The sequence below is a fragment of the Rhinoraja longicauda genome, chromosome 3 (genome assembly GCF_053455715.1).
Source record: "Rhinoraja longicauda isolate Sanriku21f chromosome 3, sRhiLon1.1, whole genome shotgun sequence".
In the NCBI taxonomy this organism is placed as follows: Eukaryota; Metazoa; Chordata; class Chondrichthyes; order Rajiformes; family Arhynchobatidae; genus Rhinoraja; species Rhinoraja longicauda.
Window position 1 is genome coordinate 90,456,894 of NC_135955.1, and position 14,819 is coordinate 90,471,712.

General features: G+C 45.6%; 1 protein-coding gene across 1 annotated transcript in view; it reads left to right on the top strand.

The window, feature by feature from the left end:
• Positions 1-14,819, top strand: part of iqgap2 (IQ motif containing GTPase activating protein 2) — a 336,236-nt gene that overhangs the window by 247,392 nt on the left and 74,025 nt on the right. Inside the window, exons 19-22 of the mRNA XM_078396643.1 lie at positions 2,767-2,937; positions 4,819-4,902; positions 5,718-5,789; positions 9,128-9,197. Of these exons, the coding sequence (XP_078252769.1) occupies positions 2,767-2,937; positions 4,819-4,902; positions 5,718-5,789; positions 9,128-9,197 (397 nt within the window). The remainder of the gene's footprint in view (positions 1-2,766; positions 2,938-4,818; positions 4,903-5,717; positions 5,790-9,127; positions 9,198-14,819) is intronic.

The following is a 14,819-nucleotide window of genomic DNA, read 5'->3' on the forward strand; positions in this document are numbered from 1 at the left end:
ATCTCGGAGAAAACCCACGCAGGGAGAACGTACAAACTCCGTACAGACAGCGCCCGTAGTCAGGATCGAACCCGAGTCTCTGGCGCTGCATTCGCTGTAAGGCAGCAACTCTACCGCTGCGCCACCGTGCCGCCCTTGCTGGTAACACAGTGGATCCCCTGTCAGAGGCAATCTCACTGCTGTTACACCCCTCTGATATTCAGAGACTTTTAAAAGCTACTCAAATCCTTGAATAATTTTAAAACTAAAATGATTTAAAAATACTTGAAGTTAGAAACACATTAGAAATTAAATAAAAGAAACATTAATATAAATGGAGGACATGTCTACACATGCTCAGGGCCTTGGTTCCTTCATTCCCACGATTGGTGCTGTCATTCACATCGATGAGTCAATGATTCTTTATCATCACGTGCCCCGAGGGAGAGTGAAATTGCTTCTGCATACAATGCACAAAGTACACAAAGTGCACAAAGAGCCACCATATACCTGGCGCCGACAAAGTTACAAATGACTCATTAAAATCCCGATGGCCTCTCGTTGCTCGCGGCACCCCGACCTCCTCCTCACCCGGTCTTGGCGCTCCACCCACAACCCCTCCCCTTGCCATGTCCCCCTTTGTTCTCTGAGGTCACCCCCCCTTCCCCCACCCCCCCATCACCCTTCCCTCTGCCATGTCCCCCTTTGTTCGCTGAGGTCACCCCCCTTCCCTCTGCCATGTCCCCCTTTGCTCTCTGCGGTCACCCCCTTTGTTCTTTGCGGCCCATCTCTTCCCCACACCCCCCTTCCCTCTGTCATCCCCATTGTTCTCTGCAGTCCCCCCATTGTTCTCTGCCCCATTGTTCTCTGCCGTCACACCCCCCCCCTCCATTCTCTGCAGTTCCCCCCTCCATTGTTCTCTGCCGTCCCCGCCCCCCCGTTCTCTGTGGTTCCCCCCCCATTGTTCTCTGCCACGTCCTCCCCCTTTATTCTCTGCAGTTTCCCCCCTTTGTTCTCCGTGGTTTCACCCCCTTTGTTCTCTGCCACATCCCCCTATTTTCCATGCATTCCCCCCCATTGTTCTCTGCCCCCCATCCCCCCTCCCCTTTGTTCTCTGCCACGTTCCCCCCCCCCCCTTTGTTCGCTGCACCGTTCCCCCCCCCCCTTTGTTCTCTGCGGTCTCCCCCATTGTTTTCTGCCATCCCCCCCATTGTTCTTTGCCATGTTCCCCCCCCCCTGTTTTCTGCAGTCCCCCCCCACCCCCCGTTCTCTGTGGTTTCCCCCCCTTTGTTCTCTGCCACGTCCCCCCTTTGTTATCTGCGACCCCCCCCATCCCCCTTTATTCTCGGTGGCCCGCGCTGGGGGAACCGAGCGGGTGCAGGGAATGGGGAGGCAGCTTTTCTGGCCAGGACCATTTGGCAGACTTCTTCACACGTGACTCTTTGTCACGAGTGTTTTATTGTCATATATGCCCCAAACAGTACAATGAAATTCCTACTTGCAGCAGCACAGCAGAATCAGTCTGAAGAAGGGTTCCGCCCCGAAACGTCGCCTATCCAAGTTCTTCGGAGATGCTGCCTGACCCGCTGAGTTACTCCAGCACTTTGTGTCCATCTTGGGTGTAAACCAGCATCTGCAGTTCCTTGTTCTGTCCCTTTGCCACTAGCCCAAGCTTCTCCCTCTAAAATTACATCAAAACTGTAAGATTTAGAAAACTGCAGAATTAGCAATTTACTCTTTTTTCAAGATTAAATCAGAAACTAACCAAATTTACAACTGTTTTTCAAATGAGGATAAATAATCGGGCCTCTGGGCGAAGTAATGAGATTTCATAAGCCACAGGATGGAGTTTGATTATTTCTGGTTCCATTGTATTACATTTTGCTAAATAACTGTTGCAAATGATTCTTCAAAATGAGTTCCAATATCCTGCTCCATTCTGCTTCTTTCTTCCTTCATCCCTTCAATCTCCACTTTTTTTTTTAAAGGCTTTGCATCAAAATAAGTGCAACCACATGCTTTCCATTTAGAGTGTGGGTCCCAGAGCATTATATTACACCAGACCAATTGGACCCATTGGGCCCAAACCTCTCCTGCATTGGTGCAGCACCCTCTCCTCTCTAACCCCTCTCGCTCTGGCCACAAACTCTTTGAAACACTTCCCTCTGGAAGGCGACTCCGGACTGTCAAAGCAGTCACAGCCAGACATAAAAACAACTTTTTTCCACGATAGTAGTTCTACTCAATAACCAAAAGTCTGTAGTCTCATTTTGCTCTGGTTTATTTCACTCACATTTAAACTGTAATCTTGTAATCTTAATGTTTTATGCTTTATTCTTAATTGTTTACTGTATGTTCCTGTTGTTACTTGCGAGCGGAGCACCAAGGCACATTCCTTGTATGTGTACATACTTGGTCAATAAACGTATTCATTCATTCATTCTATAGTGAGGAAAAACTTTTTCAGTCAGAGTTGTGAATCTGTGGAATTGTCTGCCTCAGAAGGCAGTGGAGGCCAATTCTCAATGCATTCTAAAGAGAGCTAGACAGAGATCGTGGAATCAGGGGGTATGGGGAGAAGGCAGGAACGGGGTACCAATTGAGAATGATCAGCCATGATCACATTGAATGGCAGTGCTGGCTCGAAGGGCCGAATGGCCTACTCCTGCACCTATTGTCCATTGTCTATAACTTGTGAACTTGTGAAAGGGATAAATAAATCATATTGTTGACTGATTTCTGTGACTCTTGGTGCCCTGGTGACAATGCCTTTTGTCTGTTAATCAGGTTATTACTGGCCGAATAACAGCAGCCTATCACCGCGAGCAGCTGTGGTTAGTGAACGAGGGCCAAATCATCCGTCTGCAAACACATGCAAGAGGCTACCTTGCCAGGAAAGCTTACACTGAGCGACTGAACTACCTCCACAAACAGGAACCCTCAACCATCCGTCTCCAGGTGTGGATGGACTTTAAGTACTTGGAAGTGTGCACAGAAGAATACATTGCCATAAATTTACTTTTAATTCCTATATATAATGGGCGGCGCAGTGACGCAGCGGTAGAGTTGCTGCCTTTACAATGCTAGAGACCCGGGTTCGATCCTGACTACGGGTGCTGACTGTACGGAGTTTGTACCTTCTTCCTATGGCCTGCATGGGTTTTTCCCCCAGGTTCTCCGGTTTCCTCCCACACTCCAAAGACGTGTAGGATAGTGTGTAGGAAGGAACTGCAGATGCTGGTTTAAACCGAAGATAGGCACAAAATGCTGGAGTAACTCAGCGGGACAGGCAGCATCTCTGGAGAGAAGGAATGGGTGACGTTTCGGGTCGAGACCCTTCTTCAGACCGGTTAGGGATAAGGGAAACGAGAAATCTAGATGGTGATGTGGAGAAATAAAGAACAATGAATGAAAGATATGCAAAAAAGTAACAATGATAAAGGAAACAGGCCATTGTAAGCTGTTTGTAGGGTGAAAACGAGAAGCTGGTGCGACTTGGTGGGGGAGGGATAGAGAGAGAGGGAATGCTGATGTTCCCCTAGGACAGAAAGGTCTGTGTAGGAATGGGAAGGAGAATTAAAGTGTCCAGCAACCGGGGGATCAGGTTGGTTCACGCGGGCTGAGCAAAAGTGTTCTGCGAAACGATCACCCAGTCTGCTTTTGGTCTCGCCGATGTACAAGAGTCCACATCTTGAACGACGGAGACAGTAGATGAGGTTGGAGGAGGTGCAAGTGAACCTTTGTCTAACCTGAAAGTACTCTCAGTGTCCTTGGATAGAGTCGAGGGAGAAGGTATAGGGGCAGGTGTTGCATCTCCTGCAGTTGCAGGGGAAGGTATTTGGGGAGGGGGTGGTTTGGGTGGAAAGGGATGGGTTAGCCAGGGAGTTGCGGAGGGAACGGTCACTGCGGAAAGCGGAAAGGGGGTGGAGATGGGAAGATGTGGCTAGTGGTGGGATCCCATTGGAGGTGGCGGAAATTTCAGAGGATTATGTGTTGTATGCGACGGCTGATGAGGTGAAAGGTAAGGACTAGGGGGATTCCCAAAATGTACATCCACGTCATCCAGAGATGCTGCCTGACCCGTTGAATTACTCCAGCACTTGATGTAAGAAAATAACTGCAGATGCTGGTACAAATCGAAGGTATTTATTCACAAAATGCTGGAGTAACTCAGCAGGTCAGGCAGTTATACTTAAGATTCCAGCATCTGCTGTTCCTTGTGTCACCATTTGCATTACATGGGCCTAATTGGTTATAACATGATTTTTATCGGGAACGAGAGAACCACTTAAAAGCTACTTTGGAAATTGATATGACTTTTTTTTAAAGAGCTGTGATGGATTTAAACAATACAGTGAAATTATTATTTTACTAAAATAAGAGATAGGAGCAGAATTAGGCCATTCGACCCATTGTCTACTCCATCATTCAATCATGGCTGAGCTATCTCTCCCTCCTAACCCCATTCTCCGGCCTTCTCCCCATAACCCCTGACACCCGTACTAATTAAGAATCTATCTATCTCTGCCTTAGAAATATCCACTGACTTGGCCTCCACAGCCTTTTGTGGCAAAGAATTCCACAAATTCACCACCTATTCATATTCATGTTCTATTCATGTGGATATGTTCATCTATTTTTGTTTGAAAGGTGCTTCATTTGGATATTAATCATATACGGTAAAATGTATAATACTTTACCCTTTGTTTTTAAATTTGTGACACTAAGATTATTTCTGGTGCGTTAAAAATGCAGCACTTATGTAATTGTGAGAAATGGTGGCTGGAAACTGGTGGAGGAAAATCTTTTAAAATCTTTTTCATATTTTCTTTCCTATAGTCGTCTTGGAAAGGATATAAACAGAGGAAGTCTTACAAGGGCAGGTTAAGAGTCCTGCAAGATAACGTTGCTGCTATCACTAAGGTAATGTTATTCCTGTCATAGTTTTTGTAGTTTTTATGAGAGACCGTTTTGAATGATAGGGACTTTGTAGTTTTTATGAGAGACCGTTTTGAATGATAGGGACTTTATATACAATAGACAATAGACAATAGGTGCAGGAGGAGGCCCTACGAGCCAGCACCGCCATTCAATGTGATCATGGCTGATCATTCTCAATCAGTACCCCATTCCTGCCTTCTCCCCATCCCCAGTAAACCTACGCTGCACGCCCTCAATAGCAAGAATATCCTTCCTCAAATTTGGAGACCAAAACTGCACACAGTACTCCAGGTGCGGTCTCACTAGGGCCCTGTACAACTGCAGAAGGACCTCTTTGCTCCTATACTCAACTCCTCTTGTTATGAAGGCCAACATTCCATTGGCTTTCTTCACTGCCTGCTGTACCTGCATGCTTCCTTTCAGTGACTGATGCACTAGGACACCCAGATCTCGTTGTACCTCCCCTGTTCCTAACTTGACACCATTCAGATAATACTCTGCCTTCCTATTCTTACCACCAAAGTGGATAACCTCACACTTATCCACATTAAACTGCATCTGCCATGCATCCGCCCACTCACACAACCTGTACAAGTCACCCTGCAACCTCATAGCATCTTCCTCACAGTTCACACTGCCACCCAGCTTTGTATCATCTGGCAAATAATGTATAATTTGTATACACTGGCAAATAACCACTGAGCTACAACTGATAAGGAAATTGAGAAGCAGAACCCAGTTAAAGATTACACCCCGAACTTTATAGGTCTGTAATCCATGTGTGCTGTTCTCTGTAGATCCAGTCTTTTGTCAGGATGTGGAAAGCAAGAAGAGCATATCGCAAGCGATGTCAATACTTCAAAGATCATGTGAGTTGAACTTACACTTTATCGAGAACAAAACACTAATTGCTGGAGGAACTAAGTGGGTCAGGAAGCATCTGTGGAGGGGAATGGGCCGACAACGTTTCGGGTCGAGGACATTCTTCAGATTTTTCTTTTTTTAAGAACCCTGCTTCGTCCGTGGTGCGACTGGGAACTGATTTTGCGAAGGGGTCTCCTTGATAATTATAGACAAAACAAAACTGGTATAGTCAGAGCATCGAGTATAGAAGTTGGGATGTAATGTTGAAATTGTACAGGGCATTGGTGAGGCCAAATCTGGAGTATGGTGTGCAGTTCTGGTCGCCAAATTATAGGAAGGATGTCGACAAAATGGAGAGGGTACAGAGGAGATTTACTAGAATGTTGCCTGGGTTTCAGCACTTAGGCTACAGAGAGAGGTTGAACAGGTTGGGTCTTTATTCTTTGGAGCGTAGAAGGTTGAGGGGGGACTTGATAGAGGTTTTTAAAATTTTGAGAGGGACGGACAGAGTTGACGTGGGTAGGCTTTTCCCTTTGAGAGTGGGGAAGATTCCAACAAGGGGACATAGCTTCAGAATTGAGGGACAAAGGTTTAGGGGTAACATGAGGGGGAACTTCTTTACTCAGAGGGTTGTGGCTGTATGGAATGGGCTTCCGGTGGACGTGGTGGAGGCTGGCTCGATTTTATTATTTAAGAGTAAATTGGATAGGTATATGGATAGGAGGGGATTGGAGGGTTATGGTCTGAGTGCAGGTAGATGAGACTAGGTCAGGGAGAGTGGTCGGCATGGACTGGTGGGGCCGGACAGGCCTGTTTCCATGCTGTAGTTGTTATATGTTATATGTGTTATATGTGTAAGCCTTGCATCCCCTCTCTCTCCGTCCCTCCCCCATTGCTAACAATGGCCTGTTTCCGTTATCATTGTTGCCTTTTTGCACACCTTTCATTCATTTGTTCTATATCTCTCTATATATCACCCACTGTATCTCTCCTTCCCTTTTCCCCTGGCTCTGTCTGAGAAGGGTCTCGACCCAAAACATCACCTATTCCTTTTCTCCAGAGATGCTGCCTGACCCACTGAGTTACTTCTGCAGTTCCTTCCTATGCACTCCTTGATAACTATCCCTTTGCTCTAGTGTTGTTTCTCATGGTGAATACAAGTTTTCAGCTTATCCAAAATACATCAAAGGGAACAAAATGGCTGCTTTTCAGTTTAATTTATGGGCCCAGTTATGAAATTAGTTTAGAATTGGACCACCTTGCCTGCTTGACTGAGAGTAGAATGCTTAGTACAGGTGTCAGAGGTTATGGGGAGAAGGCAGGATAATGGGGTTGGGAGGGAGAGATAGATTAGCCATGATTGAATGGCGGAGTCGACTTGATGGGCCGAATGGCCTAATTCTACTCCTATCACTACTGATCTTATGAATGAAGTATGATGGGAATCAAGATGTGTAGGAAAATAAACTGCAGATGCTGGTTCAAATTGAAGGTAGACACAAGATGCTGGAGTAACTCAGCAGGTCAGGCAGCATCTCAGGAGAGGAGGAATGGGTGACGTTTCGGGCGAGACCCTTCTTCAGACTGAGGAAGGGTCTCGACCCGAAACGTCACCCATTCCTTCTCTCCCGAGATGCTGCCTGACCTGCTGAGTTACTCCAGCATCTTGTGTCCACCTATGGTGGTAAGCAAGACAGTTATTAAAGCATTTTTCAACACATGATTGTCAACGAGACAATAAATACGCCACAGCTGGAGGCATTTGCTGAATTAATATAACCATTTTGAATGAGTATATCAAATATGGTAGCAGTAAAGTTTTCCTTAGAGAAATAGAATTAAGCAGGAACTTTGGCCCAATGTGCCCACGCTGACCAACATGTCCCATCTACACTAGCCTCATCCGCCCGCGTTTGGCTTACATCCCTCTAAACCTATCCTATCCATGTACCTGTCTAAATATTTCTTAAATGGAGTGATGGTGCGTGCCTCAGCTACCTCCTCTGGCAGCTCGTTCCATGCACCCACCATCCTTTGTGTGAAAAAATAAAAGTTGACCCTCAGGTTCCGATTCAATCTTTCCCCCCCTCACCTTAAACCTATGTCCTCTGGTTTTCGATTCCCTACTCTGCATAAAAGACTGCATTTACCCCCATCTATTCCTCTCATTATCTTATACACATCTATGAGGTCACCCCTCATTCTCATGTGCTCCAAGAAATAGAGTCCTAGCCTGCTCAACCCCTCCCTATCGCTCTGTGTACCTGGTGGTTCTGTCTGCCAAGTGCTGTTTGCCATCTCACCAAATGGGGGTGCTGTAACATCAGACAGTAGCTTTCGCCCAGGGTGGAAATGTCAAAGACTGGAGGACAAAGCTTTCAGGTGAAAGGGGCAACGTTTGAAGGAGATGTGGGGGCCAAGTATTTTTTTCCACCGAGGGTGGTGGGTGTCTGGAATGTACTGCCAGGGTTGATGGGGGAGCCAAAAACGGTAGTTAGCAACTTTCAGACAGACACAAAGATAAGCAGGGAATAGAGAAGTATGGATCATATGCAGGCCAGTTATATTTCATCCTCGCATCATGTTTGGCATAGGCATCGTGAGTCTCCTGCTCCTGTGCCATACCTTTCCATGTATAAAAGGGAACTGCTGATGCTGGTTTCTACTGAAGATAGACACAAAGTTGTTGGAGTAACTCAGCGGGTCCAGGCTGTATGTCCCGAGAAGAAGGATGGGTGACAATTCGGTTCGGAACCCTTCTTTAGATTGAAAGTAGAGAGGAAGGAACTAGAGGTAGGAAAAGGTCAGAACAAATCAGGGCCAGCAAAAGATGACCAAGGAAGGGTGGGGCCCATAATGGGCACATTGTTGGCTGGGGAAGAGGTGAGAACGAAAGGATACGAATAAGAATAAGGGGTCATTTAGAACTGAGATGAGGAAAAACTTTTTCAGTCAGAGAGTTGTGAATCTGTGGAATTCTCTGCCTCAGAAGGCAGTGGAGGCCAATTCTCTGAATGCATTCAGGAGAGAGCTAGATAGAGCTCTTAAGGATAGCGGAGTCAGGGGGTATGGGGAGAAGGCAGGAACGGGGTACTGATTGAGAATGATCAGCCATGATCACGTTGAGTGGCGCTGCTGGCTCGAAGGGCTGAATGGCCTCCTCTTGCACCTATTGTCTATTGTCTATTGTCTATACAAAGAAGCGAACAGTGGAACTAGTAGGCGACGTATGATGCATTTAACTTAAAAATATTGTTATATTTGTTGCTGGAAAGTTGTACGTTTGGAGCAGTTTGATCTATGACAGTAAATGTTGCAAATAAAATGTTGTCCTTTCTCCCAGATGCCAGAAATCGTTAAAATTCAAGCATTCCTCAGAGCAAATAAAGCTAAAGTTGACTACAAAACGTTGAGTGAGTATTTAACTATTAGCCCTTGCTGTTGCAATTTTCATTACTGAGGTTAGAATGTAAATCCCGACCATTTTATGAATCAACATGACATCTATCTGCTGCTCATTTCTTCTCTTCATCACCTTACTTTGCAGATCACCTATTACCACATAATTGAGAGAGCAGGAGCGGGAATCTTGAGCAAAAACCAAAGTGCTAGAGGAACTCGGAGTGTCAGACAGCATCTGAGGAGGAAAATGGACTGACATCACTTTGTGTTGGGATCCTTCTTCAGACTGTTGGGGTGGAGGGGAGAAAGCCTGACAAGGGAGATAGGAATGGAGCAAAGTCATGGGCAAGTGATAGGTGGATATATGTGACGGGACGGTTAATGGCCTATGAGTGGAGATAATGACCATCAATTTCTCCACCTATCTGCCGATCACCCCCCCCCTTGTATCCACCTCTCACTTGCCAGCATTTGCATCACCCTTACCCCTCTTTCCCAGCTTTCTTTCCCTTCCCCCATCAGTCTGAAGAAAGGTTTCAACCTGAAATGTCGTCAGGCCATTTACCTCCGCAGATGCTGCCTGACCTGCTGAGTTTAGTTTAGTTTAGAGGCACAGCTTGGAAATAGGCCCACCGAGTCTATGCCAAACTACGATCACCCGTACACTAGTTCTACCCTACATTCTAGGGACAATTTACCGAAACCAATTAACCTACAAACCTGTACATCTTTGGAGTGTGGGAGGAAACCGGATCCACCAGGTGAAAACCCAGGCAGGTCAGGGGGGGAACGTACAAACTCCGTACAGACAGCACCCGTAGTCGGGATCTCTGGCGCTGTAAGGCAGTAACTCTACCGCAGCGCCACAGTGCCACAAAAAGTTCCTCTAGCGCTTTGTTTTTTTTAACCTCTTAATTGAGATTGGGCAAGTCTTCAGGCCCTCAGTGTTTCCTTTACTTGGTCACGGCACTGATCATTGCACAGTTTAGTCATTATTTAAAAATGTAGTTCATTTTATTGGCATTGCTTTGCTTCAAGTTCATCTTCAGTTTTCCAGAATGGTGTGTGTATCACATAGCTTTGCCATTGTGTTGAATGTTTGCCAATTGCGTGCTTCATGTTTTTCTGTTACATTAGTTGAGCCTTTTTGCATTTTGTCCATTTCGTCTGTTGTTTTTGGAGCTGCCTTTACCGAGTGTATTATTCTTCCTTATTTAGAGCCCCTAGAGCTCTATCTAACTCTCTCTTAAATCCATCCAGTGAATCGGCCTCCACTGCCCTCTGTGGCAGAGAATCATAATTAAACACCCCTGAGTACTGAATACTTATGACGGAAATATTTCAAACGTCATTAGAAACAGGGATGGTGCCGGAAGATTGGCGCATTGCGCATGTTGTGCCTTTGTTTAAAAAAGGTTCTAAAAGTAAACCTAGCAATTATAGACCTATTAGTTTGACGTCTGTGGTGGGAAAATTAATGGAAAAGATACTTAGGGACAATATATATAATTATTTGGATAATCAAGGCCTGATTAGAAACAGTCAACATGGATTTGTGCCTGGAAGGTCATGTTTGACTAATCTTCTTGAATTTTTTGAAGCGGTTACCAGGGAAATTGATAAGGGCAAGGCTGTGGATGTTGTCTATATGGACTTCAGTAAGGCATTTGACAAGGTTCCACATGGAAGGTTGATTAAGAAGGTTAAATCGTTGGGTATTAATAGTGAGGTTGCAAGATGGATTCAACAATGGCTGAATGGGAGATACCAGAGGGTAACGGTTGACAATTGTATGTCAGGTTGGAGGCCAGTGTCTAGTGGAGTGCCCCAAGGATCTGTGTTGGGTCCACTGTTGTTTGTCATTTACATTAATGATCTGGATGATGGTGTGGCAAATTGGATTAGTAAATATGCAGATGATACTAAGATAGGTGGAGTAGTTGATAGTGAGGTAGATTTTCAAAGTCTACAGAGAGACTTGGGCCTTTTGGAAGGGTGGGCTGAAAGATGGCAGATGGAGTTTAATGCTGATAAGTGTGAGGTGCTGCATTTTGGTAGGACAAATCAAAATAGGACGTACAGGGTAAATGGTAGGGAATTGAGGAATGCAGTGGAACAGAGGGATCTGGGAATAACTGTGCATTGTTCCCTGAAGGTGGAATCTCATGTGGATAGGGTGGTGAAGAAGGCGTTTGGTATGCTTGCCTTTATAAATCAGAGCATCGAGTATAGAAGTTGGGATGTAATGTTGAAATTGTACAGGGCATTGGTGAGGCCGAATCTGGAGTATGGTGTGCAGTTCTGGTCGCCAAATTATAGGAAGGATGTCGACAAAATGGAGAGGGTACAGAGGAGATTTACTAGAATGTTGCCTGGGTTTCAGCACTTAGGCTACAGAGAGAGGTTGAACAGGTTGGGTCTTTATTCTTTGGAGCGTAGAAGGTTGAGGGGGGACTTGATAGAGGTTTTTAAAATTTTGAGAGGGACGGACAGAGTTGACGTGGGTAGGCTTTTCCCTTTGAGAGTGGGGAAGATTCCAACAAGGGGACATAGCTTCAGAATTGAGGGACAAAGGTTTAGGGGTAACATGAGGGGGAATTTCTTTACTCAGAGGGTTGTGGCTGTATGGAATGGACTTCCGGTGGAAGTGGTGGAGGCTGGCTCGATTTTATTATTTAAGAGTAAATTGGATAGGTATATGGATAGGAGGGGATTGGAGGGTTATGGTCTGAGTGCAGGTAGATGAGACTAGGTCAGGGAGAATGGTCGGCGTGGACTGGTAGGGCCGGACAGGCCTGTTTCCATGCTGTAATTGTTATATGTTATATGTTATATCTGTAAATTTGATTGCTTTATATAGATTTTTGTACTCTTAAGTCCTACACTACAGTGTAGATACAAATAGAAACATAGAAACATAGAAAATAGATGCAGGAGGCCATTCGGCCCTTCGAGCCTGTACGCACCGCCATTCATTGCGAACACGGCTGATTATCCACAATCAGTAACCCGTGCCTGCCTTCTCCCCATATCCCTTGATTCCACTAGCCCCTAGAGCTCTATCTAACTCTCTCTTAAATCCATCCAGTGAATCGGCCTCCACTGCCCTCTGTGGCAGAGAATCATAATTAAACACCCCTGAGTACTGAATACTTATGGCGCCTTACTTTCAGCTAACTTTATCCTGACTGATTCAACAAATGGCATTCCACCCGAAAGGCTGAGCAATATTTTTGAAAGACCTCAGTGAAGTCATGGAATTTACTAGTTAATTTGAATAATTTTCTCAAAAACGACTTTAACCGCTAACCGAGTACGAAGAAGGGTCCCGACCCAAAATGTCCATGAGTCTGAAGGCCCCCCCCACCTGAAATGTCGTCTATCCATGTTCCCCAGAGATGCTGCCTGCCTGACCAGCCAAGTTAAAGGAATTTCTTTAGTCACAGAGTGATGAATCTGTGGAATTCTTTGCCACAGAAGGCTGTGGGGGTCACGTCAAAGGATATTTTAAAGGCAGAGATAGATAGATTCTTGATTAGCACGGGTTTCAGGGGTTATGAGACGCAGACAGGAGAATGGGGTTGAGAGGGAAAGCTAGATCAGCCATGATTGAACGGCGGAGTAGACATGATGGGCCGAATGGCCTAATTCTTCTCCTATCGCTTATGAACAAATCCAGCACTTTTTTTGTAAAGCAGCATCTGCAGTTCCCTGTTTCTCCATTCACCTGCTATTTACTCAGTTGTTGTACAAACCGTTATCATTTATTCAAGTCAAGTCAATTTTTATTTGTCACATGCACATACACGATGTGCAGTGAAATGAAAGTGGCAATGCCTGCGGATTGTGCACAAAAAAGAATTACAGTTACAGCATATAAATAAAGTTAATACAGAGAAGACAAAATTTAGTCCCTGGAGTTATAAAAGTTAACAGTCCTGATGGCCTGTGGGAAGAAACTCTGTCTCATCCTCTCCGACTTCACAGCGTGACAGCGGAGGCGTTTGCCTGACCGTAGCATCTGGAACAGTCCGTTGCTGGGGTGGCAGGGGTCCCTCATAATCTTGCTTGCTGTTGCTGTAGTTCCCATGGTGCGTTCTGCCGAACGCACTACTCTCTGCAGGGCCATCCTGTCCTGGGCAGAGCTGTTCCCAAACCAGACTGTAATGTTGCCGGACAGGATGCTCTCTACAGCCCCAGAGTAGAAGCATTGAAGGATCCTCAGAGACACTCTGAATTTCCTCAGCTGTTTAAGATGGTAAAGGCGCTGCTTTGCCTTACCCACCAGTGCGGCAATGTGCATTGCCCATGTCAGATCCTCTGTGATGTGGACTCCCAGGTATTTAAAGCTGCTCACCCTATCCACAGTAGACCCATTTATCTCCAGTGGCGCGTACGTCCTTGGATGAACCATTTATTAGGCACTGGATTTTGAGTAATTTAAGGAAAAGTACATTTAAGGAAAAGAAGCTTTCGTGGTTCACCAAGTCATTTGTTTGATGTGAGTGAGTTTTGCCAACCATGACTACATTATTTATATGTCTAGGAGCCAGTTCTGTCCGTGACAGAGTTAAGATCGCCCAAGTACATTTTGTTTCCTGTGAATTAGTTTAATTAGAGTCATTCTTCTGAACAAATACATATAATTAAAAGAAAAAATAATGACTGGGAATGCTGGGACGTTTTAGAGGATGCCTTGTTTTTGTTGTATTTACTTTCGTGTTAACTTTATCAGTGTTGCTCCTACAAGTGGATGACAATTTAAGTAGCAGGTTACTGTTGTTTGTTGAGGACAGACTAATTGACATTGGGTGTGGATGTGTGGTTGGCTCCTGTGTAACAACAAAGGGAGTTTAGACAGACAGCAAGGCAACAGACGTCACGGTGGCGCAGCGGTAGAGTTGCTGCCTTTCAGCGAATGCAGCGCCGGAGACACGGGTTCGATCCTGACTACGGGTGCTGTACTGTACGGAGTTTGTACGTTCTCCCCGTGACCTGCGTGGGTTTCCTCCGAGATCTTCGGTTTCCTCCGAGATCTTCGGTTTCCTCCCACGCTCCAAAGACGTACAGGTATGTAGGCTAATTGGCTTGGTAAATGTTAAAAAATTGGCCCTAGTGGGTATAGGATAGTGTTAATGTGCGGGGATCGCTGGTCGGCGCGGAACTGAAAGGGCCTGTTTCCACGCTGTATCTCTAAACTAAACTAAACAGACCTTTTGGCCCACCGAGTCCATGCTTACCAACCATCACTTGTACACTAGTTCTGTGTTATCCCACTTTCGCATCCTACACACAACAGGCAATTCACAGACTTTAGACTTTAGCAATACAGCGTGCAAACAGCCCTTTCGGCCCACCGAGTCTACGCCAACCAGTGATCACCCCACACACCAACACTATCCTACACAATTGGGACAATTTACAATTTTACAGAGGCCAATTAACGGTAGAGCTGCTGCCTTACAGCGCCGGAGACCTGGGTTCAATCCTTACTATGGGTGCTGTCTGCACGGAGTTTGTACTTTAGGTTTTCTCCTAATGGGTTTTCTCCAGGTGTTCTGGTTTTCTCCCACACTCCAAAGACGTACAGGTTTGTAGGTTGACACAAAATGCTGGAGTAACTCAGCGGGTCA